At 46.4% G+C, this 14,583-nt stretch overlaps 1 protein-coding gene across 4 annotated transcripts in view; it reads right to left on the bottom strand.

The window, feature by feature from the left end:
• The window catches only part of sp3a (sp3a transcription factor), a 71,167-nt gene extending 56,941 nt beyond the window's left edge, over nucleotides 1-14,226 (bottom strand). Inside the window, exons 1-3 of one of the 4 annotated variants that reach the window (XM_085986170.1) lie at nucleotides 13,992-14,226; nucleotides 13,739-13,830; nucleotides 13,460-13,555 (exon numbers count right to left, since the gene is read on the bottom strand). In XM_085986170.1, coding sequence (XP_085842296.1) covers nucleotides 13,460-13,555; nucleotides 13,739-13,830; nucleotides 13,992-14,019 — 216 coding nt within the window. In that variant the 5' untranslated portion in view covers nucleotides 14,020-14,226. Of the gene's footprint in view, nucleotides 1-13,459; nucleotides 13,565-13,738; nucleotides 13,831-13,991 lie in introns of all 4 variants that reach the window. The other 3 variants (XM_085986169.1, XM_085986172.1, XM_085986171.1) reach the window with 3 other exon arrangements.
• Between the last annotated feature and the right edge of the window lie 357 nt (nucleotides 14,227-14,583).

The following is a 14,583-nucleotide window of genomic DNA, read 5'->3' as shown; positions in this document are numbered from 1 at the left end:
GGGGAATTTAAATTCAGTTAATTAAATTAATCTGGAATAAAAAAGCTAGCATCAGTAATGGTAACCATGAAACTATTGGATTGTCATAAAAACCTATCTGGTTCACTAATGTCCTTCAGGGAAGGAAATCTGTCGTCCTTACTGGGTCTGGCCTATATGTGACTCCAGACCCACAGCAATGTGGTTGACTCTTAACTGCCCTCTGAAATGTACTCAGTTGTAACAAACCACTACAAAATAAGAAACAACCGGACGGACCATCCGGCATCGACCTAGTCACCGGCTACGGACACTGCAAACTCAGCCCAGCCCAGTCGACCCTGCAAAGTCCTCCTCACCAACATCTGGGGACTGGTGCCAAAATTGGGAGAGCTGTCCCACAGACTAGTCAAGCAACAGCCTGACAGTCATACTCACACAATCATACCTTTCAGCCAATGTCCCAAACTCCTCGCTCACCATCCCTGGGTATGTCCTGTCCCACCAGGGGTGGCAGCACAGTGGTATACAGTCGGGAAGGAGTGGCCCCAGGGAGTCCTCAACATTGACCCCAGACCCCATGAAGTCTCATGGCTTCAGGTCAAGCATGAGCAAGGAAACCTCCTGCTGATTACCACCTACCGCCCTCCCTCAGCTGATGAATTAGTACTCCTCCATGTTGAAGAAGCACCGAGAGTAGCAAGGGCACAGAATGTACTCTGGGTGGGGGGAACTTCAATGTGCATCACCAAAAGTGGCTCGGTAGCACCACTATTGACTGAGCTCTGAAGGACATGACTGCCAGTCTGGGCCTGCGACAGGTGGCGAGAGAACCAACACAAGGGAAAAACCTACTTGACCCCATCCTCACCAATCTACCGGTCGCAAATGCATCTGTCCATGACAGTATTGGTAGCAGTGACCACCGCACAGTCAGTCATTCTGGAGACGAAGTCCCATCTTCACACTGAGGACACCCTCCATTGTGTTGTGTGGCATTACTACCGTGCTAAATGGGATAGATTCAGAACAGATCTAGCAGCTCAAAACTGGGCATCCATGAGGCACTGTGGGCCATCAGCAGCAGCAGAATTGTATACCACCACAATCTGTAACCTCATGGCCCAGCATATCCCTCACTCTACCATTACCATCAAGCCAGGGGACCAACCCTGGTGCAATAAGGAGTGTAGAAAAGCATGCCAGGAGCAGCACCAGGCGTACCTAAAAATGGGGTGTCAACCTGGGGAAGCTGCAACACAGGACTACATGCATGCTAAAAAGCAGAAGCTGCATGTTATAGACAGGGCTAAGTGATCCCACAATCAACAGATCAGATCGAAGCTCTGCAGTCCTGCCACATCCAGTCGTGAATGGTGGTGGACCATTAAACAACTAATGGGAGGAGGAGGAGGCTCCATGAATATCCCCATCCTCAATGATGCCCAGCAAGTGAGTGCAAAAGACAAGGCTGAAACATTTGCAACCATCTTCAGCCAGAAGTGCCAAGTGGATGATCCCTATTGACCTACTCTAGAGGTCCCCACCATCATAGAAGCCAGTCTTCAGCCAATTTGAGTCACTCCACGTGGTATCAAGAAATGGCTCAGAGCACTGGATACAGCAAAGGCTATGGGCCCTGACAACACCCCGGCTATCGTGCTGAAGACTTGTGCTCCAGAACTAGCCGCGCCTCTAGCCAAGCTGTTCCAGTACAGCTACAACACGGGCATCTATTCGACAATGTGGAAAACTGCCCAGGTATGTCCTGTCCACAAAAAGGACAAATCCAATCCAGCCAATTACCACCCCATCAGTCTACTCTCAATCATCAGCAAAGTCATCGACAGTACTATCAAACAGCACTTACTCACCTAAAACCTGCTCACTGATGCCCAGTTTGGGTTCCGCCAAGACCACTCGGCTCCCGATCTCATTACAGCCTTGGTCCAAACATGGACAAAGGAGCTGAATTCCAGAGGCGAGGTGAGTGACTGCCCTTGACATCAAGGTAGCATTTGACCAAGTGTGGCATGAAGGAGCCTTAGTAAAACTGAAGTCAATGTGAATGGGGGGGGGGGGGGAGGAAGAACTCTCCACTGGCTGGAGTCATACCTAGCACAAAGGAAGATGGTTGTGGCGATTGAAGGAAGGTCAATCATCACAGTCCCAGGATATCGCTGCAGGAGTTCCTCAGGGCAGTATCCTAGGCCTAACCATCTTCAGCTGCTTCATCAATGACCTTCCCTCGAACACAAGGTTAGAAATGGGGATGTTCGCTGATGACTGCAGTGTCCAGCTCCATTCACAACTCCTCAGATAATGAAGCAGTCCATGCCCGCATGCAACAAGAACTGGACAACGTTCAGGCTTGGGCTGATTAGTGGCAGGTAACATTCACGCCACACAAGTGCCAGGCAATGACTATCTCCAACAAGCGAGAGTCTAACCACCACCCCTTGACATTCAATGGCATTACCTTCGCCGAATTCCCCACCATCAACATCCTGGGAGTCACCATTGACCAGCCACATAAATACTGTAGCAACAAGAGCAGGTCAGAGATGGGTATCCTGCGGCAAGTGTCTCACCTCCCGACTCCCCAAAGCCTTTCCACCATCTACAAGGCACAAATAAGGAGTGTGATGGAATACTCTCTACTTGCCTGGATGAGTGCAGCTCCAACAACACAAGAAGCTCGACACCATCCAGGACAAAGCAGCCCGCTTGACTGGCACCCCATCTATCACCTTAAACATTCACTCTCTCCACCACCGGCGTACTGTGGCTGCAGTGTGTACCATCTACAAGATGCACTGCAGCAACTCGCCAAGGCTCCTTCGGCAGCACCTCCCAAACCCACGACCTCTTCCACCTAGAAGGACAAGGGCAGCAGGCGCAGGGGAACACCACCACCTCCAAGTCACACACCATCCTGACTCAGAAGTATATTGCCGATCCTTCGTAGTCGCTGGGTCAAAATCCTGGAACTCCCTACCTAACAGCACTGTGGGAGTATCTTCACCACACGGACTGCAGCAGTTCAAGGCGGCTCACCACCACCTTCTCAAGGGCAATTAGGGATGGGTAATAAATGCTGGCCTTGCCAGCGACGCCCACATCCCATAAACTATTTTTTTTTAAACCTGCCTCCTGGGTGCAGGTTGGCTGTCCGCTCCCCCATCACACATCTGTTAAAGCCTGAAGTGGGTGGGTTGGGGGTCGGGATTCAGAATTTTAACGCTAACCTCCCACCCGACCCCAACTCGCCTGATTTTTGGGGTTAATATTCCCCCTCCTTGAGTTTCATGTATTGTGCAGCAGATTCATCTAGTACCACCCAGCCAGCACCGAATTACCTGCACATCACCAACTCTGTCCCAAGATTAGCCAAGTGCTCACAGGTTTTGGCACCAGTTGCCCGAGAAAATGCCCTGCCACCTGTCGATTTGGCCCTTTAACTGCAGTACCAGTTGAAGGAGTTAACAGAATTGACACCTGGCTGAAGCAGCCATGTAACACGAACAGTTCACTCTACTCCCAGCTGGGCAGTACATCACCTAACGCCCCCTCTCACTCCCCACCCCAGAAACTACCAGGATTTGCTCTTAAGCAGGCAAAATGCATATGGCTACTTCAACCCGAGTGAAGTGCAGAGGTGGCTCTGGCTACAATCTTCCAAACCTCCTTAGATAGAGACAATGCCAGAGGACCTCAAATGTTACATCCTGTTCAAAAAAAGGAGGGGGATAAACTGCAACTAAAGGCCAGTCAGCCCAATTTCAATGGTGGGGAAACTTTTAGAGACAATAAACCTGAGACAAAATTAACTGTCACTAGGAAAAATATGGGTTAATAAATGACTGCCAGCAGATTGTTGAAGTAACGGAGATGGCTGATGAAGGTTGATGTTGTGCATATGGACTTTTAAAAGGCATCTGATAAAGTACCATGTAATAGACTGGTCAGCAAAACTGAAGCCCATGGGATCAAATAAGCAGTGGTAGCATGGATATGCAATTGGCTAAGGGACAGAAAGCAGAGAGCAGTGGTTAATGGTTGTTTTTCCAGACTGGAGGGAAGTATACAGTAGTGTCACCAGAAGTTGTAATTAGGATCATTACTCTTTGTATAAATGACCTGGAATTGGGTATACAAGGCATAATTGTGGGAGGCATGAAAGGTTGGGAGAAGTCGATTCAATAATAAGTTTCAAAAGGGAATTGGTTAAATACCTGAAATGGAAAATTTTGCAGGGCTATGGCAAAAGGGCAGTGGAATAAGACTAACTGGATAGCTCTTTCAAAGAGCCGGCACAGGCACGGTGGGCTGAATGTGTTGTATCATTCTATGATTCTAGAACCACAGAATCACCACAGTGCAGATAGAGGCCATTTCGGCCCATCGAGCCTGCACCAACACATATCCCACCCTATCCCTGTAACCCCACGTATTTAATCCCCTAACACTAAGGGTCAATTTATCATAGCCAAATCAACCTAACCTGCACATCTTTGGACTGTGGGAGGAAACCGGAGCACCCGGAGGAAGCCCACGCAGACACAGGGAGAATGTGCAAACTCCACACAGTCGCCCGAGGCCAGATTTGAACCCGGGTCCCTGGCGCTGTGAGGCAACAGTGCTAACCACTATGCCACCTAGCCATGTCTGGCTCCTGTGGTTGGGAATACACTCCCTGGATAAAATGGATTTATAAATTCAGATTGTGGGGTGAAGTACAGGTTTTCGCTCTGCAGTTCCCCAAACCCTTGGATGTGGTTGGCAAGCCGTACTTCCTCTAGTCCCCCTTAGCTTACATTATCCAGAATTCCCTGGAGGGTTAAAGCCCTGAAATCATTTGGCATGCAACTTTCCACAATTGTGTGTGTGCGCCTTTGCTGTGCTCAGAATTGACCAGAAGAGTCCTCCACTTCAAATCACGTTACCCCTCCCCCCCAACCGCCAAGCAGTTCATCTGTGAGCCATCTGATCTCTCACCATGTGCTGCTTCACCTGCATACACAAGGCACTAAAAGATGAGTTTCCCCATCCCTGAGCAAGTAACCATATTCTTCAGATGTCTGGAATAATTTCCAAAAATCTGTACCAACACGAAGTAATAAAGACCTTTGCAGTCCATTACATTTTCACTCTTTAACCAGCGCTTCCCAGTGTCTTCTAACTTAACATGTACTACATGGACTTTCCCTCAATTTCTTAAAACTTTTGCCTGTAAGCTTCAGATGTTAAATCATATGCAACAAGAATAGCATATATTACATCATAGTTCAAACTGTCCACTGGATCGACATGGAAAAACACTGCAAGTACTTTACTGTTTGCACATGTCTTTGTTCTACCTATGGTAATGGCCTAACAATTCAGTGTCATTAAAATATCAGTATCATGTCTTTCTCCCAAAATTATAGGCCAAGTGTTACTCAACCTTACCTACCGGACTCTGTCCATAGCGTTTCGTTACCAGCTCAGCTTCATGCTGGAACAGTTTCTCCTTCTCACTGACCTCACACTTGATATTCCCTCTCTTCTACCTTTTCACTTTAGGTCTCGTATTTCCACTTAGTATTTTTAAGCTGGATTGCTTGATCTGTGTCTTCTTCCTCTGTGGCAAATGACTCAAAATATTTTGTCTACCTTTTATGATCCAGTTGACATCTTTAAATATCACTTTCTGATCAATTCACTTAGATTGCAAATGTTTTAATTGGTTTTGCACCACCAGTGCCAAGTAGAATCTCAGCACTGCAACCAATTGCTACAAATTTTGGGTCCGCACTACATATTCTCTTGGGTTTGGCATCATCGGTTACTGCTGTATGTGGACTCAACATCTCCAACTTTACTGCCCAACAGCTAGTTACACAATAGTGCAAGCTGAGGTACGTATCAATAAGACTCCTTGTTTGGCTTCTCTTCTCACCCCTGCAATGCCACTGAAGGAATCCCCCAAGGATATATCTTAACCAGCTGATAAAGGAAGACCACATTTTAGGCAGCTGATAGAGGGGACCAAGGTCCTATGTCTGAAATACCCTCCCTAAACCCCTCTGCCTCTTCACCTCTCTTTTCTCCCTTAAGAACCTCCTTAAAACCCAGCTTGTTGACCAAATTTTTGTTTACCCTCATACTATCTCCTTTTTTGGTTCAACTTCTATTTTACTCCCTCAGAATATTTATCTACATTAATGGTGCTATATAAATTAAACTTGTTGTTAGCATGCCTTGCTCCTGCTTTCTGGAAGGCAGACTATTGATGACTCTAATGAGAAGGAATTGTAAACCAATTAACTTTCCCTTTACATGAAATGCATGACAGAACAGAATACTCTGCACAGCATTTTACCCAATTCTTATCACTCAACGTCAAAAATAAATTATGCAAACGTTGATCCAGGGCCATTTCACTTTTGCTGAATTGACCAGCACTAACTTTAAAAAAGCCTCCCTTCCTGTTTCAGACCCAAAACCGGCAGATTTTTTCCCCCACCCAGGAAAAAAAAGCCAAGCTTAATCTCTGCCAATCCCCAGCTGCAGAGAATTGGCTTATTAAGCTGTCAATCAAAACTGCCATCTGTCCTGTCTCTTGATATGGGGCTATAGCAATTACATTAAGCACAACAGGGGTCTCAGCAAAACAGGCAAAGAATGGAAGGCATTTAAGCATTACAGGTGTGAATATCTCTAGGAGACCTGAATCACTGACTTGAAGCTGGAAATTTATGAGCAGTTACAATTACCCTCTAGTTCACAAGCAGCTATAATTTCCTTGATTTGTCGGTTTACTGTTCCTCTCCAGATTACTTAAGCCTTAAAGAAACAGGGCAGGTTAACAGCTAAACATCACAACCATGTGTGTGCTGTGAGGATGCCGAGAAACTCCAGTGTGATTTGGACAGGTTGGGTGATTGGGTAGATGCAGTATGTGGATAAATGCGAGGTGATCCACTTGGTGGCAAAAACAGGGAGGAAGGCAGTCACCAGTCGCTGAAGGTAAGCATTCAGGTGCAGCAGGCGGTTAAGAAGGCAAATGGTATGTTGGCCTTCGTAGCGAGAGGGCTTGAGTACAGGAACAAGGATGTCTTACTGCAGTTGTACAGGGCCTTGGGGATACCACACCTTGAGTATTGTGCAGTTTTGGTCGCCTTATCGGAGGAAGGATGTTCTTGCCATGGAGGGAGTGCAACGAAGGTTCACCAGACTGATACCTGGGATGGCAGGAATGACGTATGAGGAGAGATTAGGTCGATTGGGCTTATACTCGCTGGAGTTTAGAAGAATGAGAGGGTATCTCATTGAAACTTATAAAATTCTTACATGACTAGACAGACTAAATGCAGGAAGGATGTTCCAGATGGCCGGGGAGTCCAGAACCAGGGGTCACAGTCTAAGGATAAGGGGTAAGCCATTTAGGACAGAGATGAGGAGGAATTTCTTCACCCAGAGAGTGGTGAACCTGTGGAATTCTCTACCACAGAAGGCAGTTGAGGACAATTCATTAAATATATTCAAGAAGGAGTTAGATATATTTCTTAAGGCTAAAGGGATTAAGGGATATGGGGAGAAGGCAGGGGCAGGGTACTGAATTTGGATGATCAGCCATGATCTCATTGAATGGCGGAGCAGGCTCGAGGGGCCGAATGGCCTACTCCTGCTCCTATCTTCTATGTTTCTATGCTGTAGGACATCTGCTAAATGTTAGTCCATATAGTTGTATTTAATTGAGTTTCAATAAACATTTTATTAGACTATCAAAGTAATCAAAGGAATCTATGGTCACTTCCATAAGTTAAAGGATAACAACTACTACAATTTTAGTTGTAGCCTTAATTTTGTTAAACTATCAACAAGGGGTTATAGGGGGGGTCTAGGTACATACTTCCTCATTTGGTAGGATTAGCATATTGTCAAGGTCACAGGCAGGATAGAATATCAGCAGGTACATGGAAACCCAAGTGTTCGTCCAGTTGAAGGTCAGAGATACCTATACAATATGTCTTGTGCATCACAATGAGAGCAGCCATCTTCAAATTTTTACATTCTTCTATTGCAGAGATCCTTCCCCATACACATTTGGTTGGCCTTATTCTAGTAAACATTAACATGAGTGTATGTGTGTCTGCGCTTAAGTTCTGGTAATCATTTTCCTTTCATCAACTTGGGTGGCATAGTGGTTAGCACTGTTGCCTCACAGCACCAAGGACCCGGGTTCGAATCCGGCCTCGGGCGACTGTCTGTGTGGAGTTTGCACATTCTCCCCGTGTTTGCGTGGGTTTTCTCCGGGTGCTCCGGTTTCCTCCCACAGTCCAAAGATGTGCGGGTTAGGTTGATTGGCTATGATAAATTGACCCTTAGTGTTAGGGGGATTAAATACGTGGGGTTACGGGGATAGGGTGGGATATGTGTTGGTGTAGGGGTTACGGGGATCGGGTGGGACATGTGTCGGTGCAGGCTCGATGGGCCGAAATGGCCTCTATCTGCACTGTGGGGTTTCTGTGTGATTTCTGTGAGATGAATACTGCTGGGAATGCATAAGGCATGGGAATGTGTCCATGCCTTTTCTACAGTGTAGGGAATGTTTTTTCTTTCCCCTCTCCAATCAACTGGCATGTTTCTGGAAACAATGAAAGGATTAGTCAAACAGCCCTAATTTTAAATTTGTGTCATTTTACTTGGTACTCTTGGATCCTTTCTTCTCTTAACTTTAAAATAAAGATCTGTGATTTTTGGTGAAACTTGAGAAATAAGAACGTAAGAAGTAGGAGCAGGAGTAGGCCATACGGCCCCTCGGGCCTGCTCCGCCATTCAATAGGATCATGGCTGGTCCGAATCTAGACTCACGTCCACTTCCCTGCCCTCTCCCCGTAACCCCTAATTCCCTTATCTGCTAGGAAAATGTCTATCTCCATTTTAAATTTATTTAATGTTGCAGCTTCCACAGCTCTCTGGGGTAGCAAATTCCATAGATTTACTACCCTCTGAGTGAAGAAATTTCTCATCTCAGTTTTGAAAGGGCAGCCCCTTATTCTTAGATTATCCCCCTAGTTCTAGTCTCACCCATCAGTGGAAACATCCTCCCCGCATCCACCCCCCTCACAATCTTATGTTTCGATACGATCGCCTCTCATTCTTCTGAACTCCAATGAGTAGAGTCCCAACCTACTCAACCTTTCCTCATACGTCAACCCCCTCATCTCCGGAATCAACCGAGTGAACCTTCTCTGAACCGCCTCGAGAGCAAGTATATCTTTTCTTAAATATGGAAACCAAAACTGCACGCAGTATTCCAGCTGTGGCCTCACCAATACCCTGTATAATTGCAACAAGACTTCCCTGTTTTTATACTCCATCCCCCTTGCAATAAAAGCCAAAATTCCATTGGCCTTCATGATCACCTGCTGCACCTGCATACTAACTTTTTGTGTTTCATGCACCTGGACCCCCAGATCCCTTTGTACTGTAGCACTTTGCAGTTTCTCTCCATTTAGATAATAACTTGCTCTTTGATTTTTTCTGCCAAAGTGCATAACCTCACACTTTCCAACATTATATTGCATCTGCCAAATCTCTGCCCACTCACTTAGCCTGTCTATGTCCTTTTGCAGGTTTTTTATGTCCTCCTCACTCATTGCTTTCCCTCCCATCTTTGTATCGTCGGCAAACTTGGATATGTTGCACTCGGTCCCTTCCTCCAAATCGTTAATATAGATTGTAAAGAGTTGGGGTCCCAGCACTGACCCCTGCGGAACACCACTAGTTACTGATTGCCAGCCCGAGAATGAACCATTTATCCCAACTCTTTGTTTTCTGTTAGATAGCCAATCTTCCACCCATGCCAGTATATTACCCCCAATCCAGTGATTTCATATCTTGATCAGTAATCTTTTGTGTGGAACCTTGTCAAATGCCTTTTGGAAGTCCAAATACACTACATCCACTGGTTCCCCTTTATCCACCTCTGCAGTACAAGGATCGTATAAGATTGCAACTGGAAGGCCAATGGAATGTTGGCTTTCATTGCTAGGGGGATAGAATATAAAAATAGGGAGGTATTGCTTCAGTTGTACAAGGTATTGGTGAGACCGCACCTGGAATACTGCGTACAGTTTTGGTGTCCATACTTAAGAAAGGACATACTTGCTCTCGAGTCAGTACAAAGAAGGTTCACTCGGTTAATCCCGGGGATGAGGGGATGGACATATGAGGAGAGGTTGAGTAGATTGGGACTCTACTCATTGGAGTTCAGAAGAATGAGAGGCGATCTTATTGAAACATAAGATTGTGAAGGGGTTGGATCGGGTGGATGCGGCGAGGATGTTCCCGATGATGGGTGAAACTAGAACTAGGGGGCATAGTCTTAGAATAAGGGGTTGCTCTTTCAAAACTGAGATGAGGAGGAACTACTTCACAGAGGGTGGTAGGTCCATGGAATATGCTGCCCCAAAAAACTGTAGAAGCTACATTACATAAATTTAAAACAGAAATAGACAGTTTCCTAGAAGTAAAGGGAATTAAGGGTTATGGGGAGCGGGCAGGAATTTGGACATGAGTCTAGGTTGGGCTCGGTCATGGCCCTGTGGGTAGTGGAGCGGGCCCAGGGGCCGTGTAGCCTGATCCTGCTCCTATTTCGTGTGTCTAATTCTGTTAGATTCAGGAGATGGTTCTGTGATAGTGGATTGGCGGTTAGGATCAGATCAGCCATGATCTTATTGAATGGCGGAGCAGGCTCGAGGGGCCAATTGGCCTACTCCTGCTCCTATTTCTTATATTCTTATGGAAGCTCTTGAATAAACAGATGATTCTGGTGGGCTGGAAGACATAGATGCCTTCTAGAGGTATTTGCACCAAGACTTGCATGGAATGGGTGCATGAACCACACAATAAAGCTTGAAAGACAAGATTTACTAGCTGCTCTACAAATGCAAGACATGATCTTGGGAGAATTCTGAAAAGCAACTGGTGATTCAGAATCAGCTCTCAAAGAAAACACTGCCTAGTGGAATATCTGTCCACTATGAATTCCAAGTATTAAATACCTGGGATTTTCCTAGGTTTAGTAGAATGATTAATCAATAATAGGAAAATTGCCAATGCCAATTTCATTGCAGCCGGGGCGGCGGGTGGAGTGGAGATACACGAATTCAGAAGCATTAGCCGAGCAGTTATTTGTCACTAAAAAGATAAATTGACAGGCATTTAGGGAAGCGAAGCTAAAAGTTTTTGTTTTTTTTTTATAATTCGTTCACAGGATGTGGGCATCACTGGCCAGGCTTGCATTTATTGCCCATGAGAAGGTGGTGGTGAGCCGCCTTCTTGAACCGCTGCAGTTCATGTGGTGAAGGTACTCCCACAATGCTGTCGGGAAGGGAGTTCCAGGATTTTGAGCCAGCGACAATGAAGGAATGGCGATATATTTCCAAGGCAGGATGGTGTGTGACTTGGAAGGGAACCTGCAGGTAGTGGTGTTCCCATGCGCCTGCTGCCCTTATCCGTCTAAGCAGCAGAGGTCGAAGGTTTCGAGGTGCTGTCGAAGAAGCTTTAGCAAGTTACTGCAGTGCATCTTTTGATGGTATACATGGCAGACACGGTGCGTCGGTGGTTTGGGGGGGGGGGGGGGGGGGGGTGAATGCCTTGGATAGTGTCTAGTGTCAAGCTTCTTGTGTTGTTGGAGCTGCACTCATCCAGGCAAGTGGACAGTATTCCATCACACTCCTGACTTGTACCTTGCAGATGGTGGAAAGGCTTTGGGGAGTCAGGAGGTGACACACTCACCGCAGAATATCCAGCCTCTGACCTGCTCTTGTAGCCATAGTATGTGTGTGACTGGTCCAGTTAGGTTTCTGGTCAATGGTGACCCCCACTATATTGATGGTGGGGAATCAGGCGATGGTAATGCCATGGAATAGCATGGGAAGGGTGGTTAGGCTCGCTCTTGTTGGAGATAGTCATTGCCTGGCACTTGTGTGGTGCAAATGTTACTTGCCACTTATCATCCCAAGCCTGAATGTTGTCCAGGTCCTGCTGCATGTGGGCACGGACTTCTTCATTATCTGAGGAGTTGCAAATGGAACTGAACACTGTGCAATCATCAGTGAACATCCCCCCTTCTGACCTTATGATGGAGGAAAGATCATTGATGAAGCAGCTGAAGATGATTGGGCCTAGGACACTGCCCTGAGGAACTCCTACAGCAATGTCCTGCAGCTGAAATGACTGGCCTCCAACAACTACAAGTGAGCACTCATTGGTAGTGGTTTGTTAACCAACTATAAAAAGCAATGGTAATTTATCTTTTTCTAACCCTTTTTTAAAAACTTTTTCCAGATCACGTTGGGATACTTTTGATTTGTAAACCGAATAGATGTGTCAAAAGACACGTAACGTAACTGAAGAGAATTGCTGCCAAGTTAGTTGGTACACTATCAATATCTTCACAAATCACTTTAGTATGATGGGCCATATCGTCCTTTTTCCACTAACAATACCACTAATCCTTTCCAGAAAATTTAGACGACAACTGCTTTGGAAGAAATATTCTTGATCACATCAGATATCTGGAAGAGAAGGACCAAAAACTTGAGGTGGCTAAAAAATTGTCATCTTATTCCAGAGCAAATTCTAGGAATTCAAACAGCTTACAAGGTTTGCCAAGTCTTTGATCCAACATTCAGTTTGCATGCTTACATAGCACATAATGGATGGCTGGATAAACAAACCAACTGCAGAGTCAAAATATTGTACAATATATTGTATGACAAAATTAACTTAGCTCTTTTTTTTGGGGGGGGGGGGGGGGGGGGGGGGGCAGGGGTTAAATGCAAGATACCATACCATTTCTCCTTTTTGCACAAGTTGTCGACCCCATTTTCCTTGGTTACTAAATGTATTTCCCCAGCCAGTTACTATTACAGACTTTCCAATCAGAGAAAATGTGAGGTATAATACTCAGGTGCTAAAGGGAATAGTAGTAGTAATATTTACTTTAGGGTTTAGAAAACTGCCGTAGGCTATGAATTTTAGATAGTTATATCTTAACATTTATTCTGTTCATAGACAAATACTTCAGAAATAAGAACGAGTGGGACGGGATTATATTGTTACAAATGGTTTGAAAATTGTGCGCAAAACCATAGGGTCATTTATGGTTTTGTAGGCCCTATTTTTCATAGTAGAGCATTATAGTACTACATAGTACAAAAACATTTATGCATTCCCTAAGGTATATACGTCGGTGTGTTCATTTACCATTTTATAACAAATTGCTGACGGTTATGTCTGAAATTTATTTCAAAAAATGGCACCTTTATACGTCGGTATCAAGGATTGAGTTTGCAGAACTTCACTGCACCATAGTTGCGTGTTTATTGGAGGATTTTTTTTTGGGGGGGGGGGGTGGGGCGGCGTTATTATGCGATATTTGATTTTTTTTAATGCGTGTTTGTACAATATCTGATTAACTCACCAGCCCAGTTCCAACTGTTGTGGTAGCTCCAACGGTCTCCGATGGCGGCGACCCGATCTTGCTGCACGTAGCTGCCAGCAATGCAAGCGGTGACGGCTGAATGTTCTACCCACAGGGGGCGGGTTTAGGAGGAAAGTGGGTGTGAATTAGTCCGGGGCTTACACAGGAAGTAACCGTACACATCAAAATTTAAACATGTGAACACGCACCAACATACAGATTCGGTTTAGGAGCAAACTGCCGGACAAAAGAAAGCGCGCGAGTTGGGGCCGGGCTTACCTGCGCTCCGGCGCTCCTGTGCTGCAGATACTCGCTCTGCTTGTCCACGTCCAGCGCAGCCATTTCCTCTTGCTTCACTGGCTTTTCTGGAGCTGCAAAGAAGGGGGGATGGGGGGGGAAATTGCAGAAAAGAAATGAGAAGGGGTGGGAAGACTTGCAACGGTATAAGAAAATATAATCAGATTGAACCGCCAACCCGCCCCGGATCGGGCCCGGCCTCGCCGCCCGAGCGCCGCCGATTCTGCGGACCTACCAGTCATAGCGGGCGGTCGGCGGCTCATACGGGTAAGGTTTACACGGTTAGCATGGCGCCTTTCGGGCGCGGACGAGCGTGGCTCGGGGTTTTTCTGTTGTTGCTTTGATTGACGGTGCAGGAAGCGGCGAAGGGTGGGGCTTCGAGCCGGGACCGTCCGGGGGTCGCCACAAAAACCACGACGTCGTTGTGTAGGCGCAACCGAACGTGCTGGCGGAAGTCCCGCCCTCCCACCTGCTCCTCATTGATCGCCCTCTGCTTGCTGGTCCCGGTTAGGCGACCTGTGATTGGTCAAGAGAGCGGTCACTCTGAGCACTTCCGCTCAAAGTTTGGCTGAGCTGCTGCAATTTTTTTTCCTCTTGGCCTTGGCGGGGGGGAAGCAATCGATGATAATCGGGACGTGGTCTGACGATGTGATACTCGGTTGTTGGGCTTGTCACTGTGTCCAGCGCTTCTTCTGCAGAGGGCTGCGGAGGAGATTCGCAGTCTGCGTTTCCCGCTTCCAGCAAGCCTCTATCTGGTGCCGTTCAATGGCTGCTCAGTTGGAGGCAGCATGAGGCCAAACGCCTGCCTGGCGCCACCCTCAACACTC

This window comes from Somniosus microcephalus, chromosome 4 (genome assembly GCF_052327205.1).
Source record: "Somniosus microcephalus isolate GS21.2 chromosome 4, FLI_Smic_1.0, whole genome shotgun sequence".
NCBI lineage: Eukaryota > Metazoa > Chordata > Chondrichthyes > Squaliformes > Somniosidae > Somniosus > Somniosus microcephalus.
The sequence above is the reverse complement of the archived record's forward strand: the minus strand, read 5'-3'. Positions and strand labels throughout refer to the sequence as shown.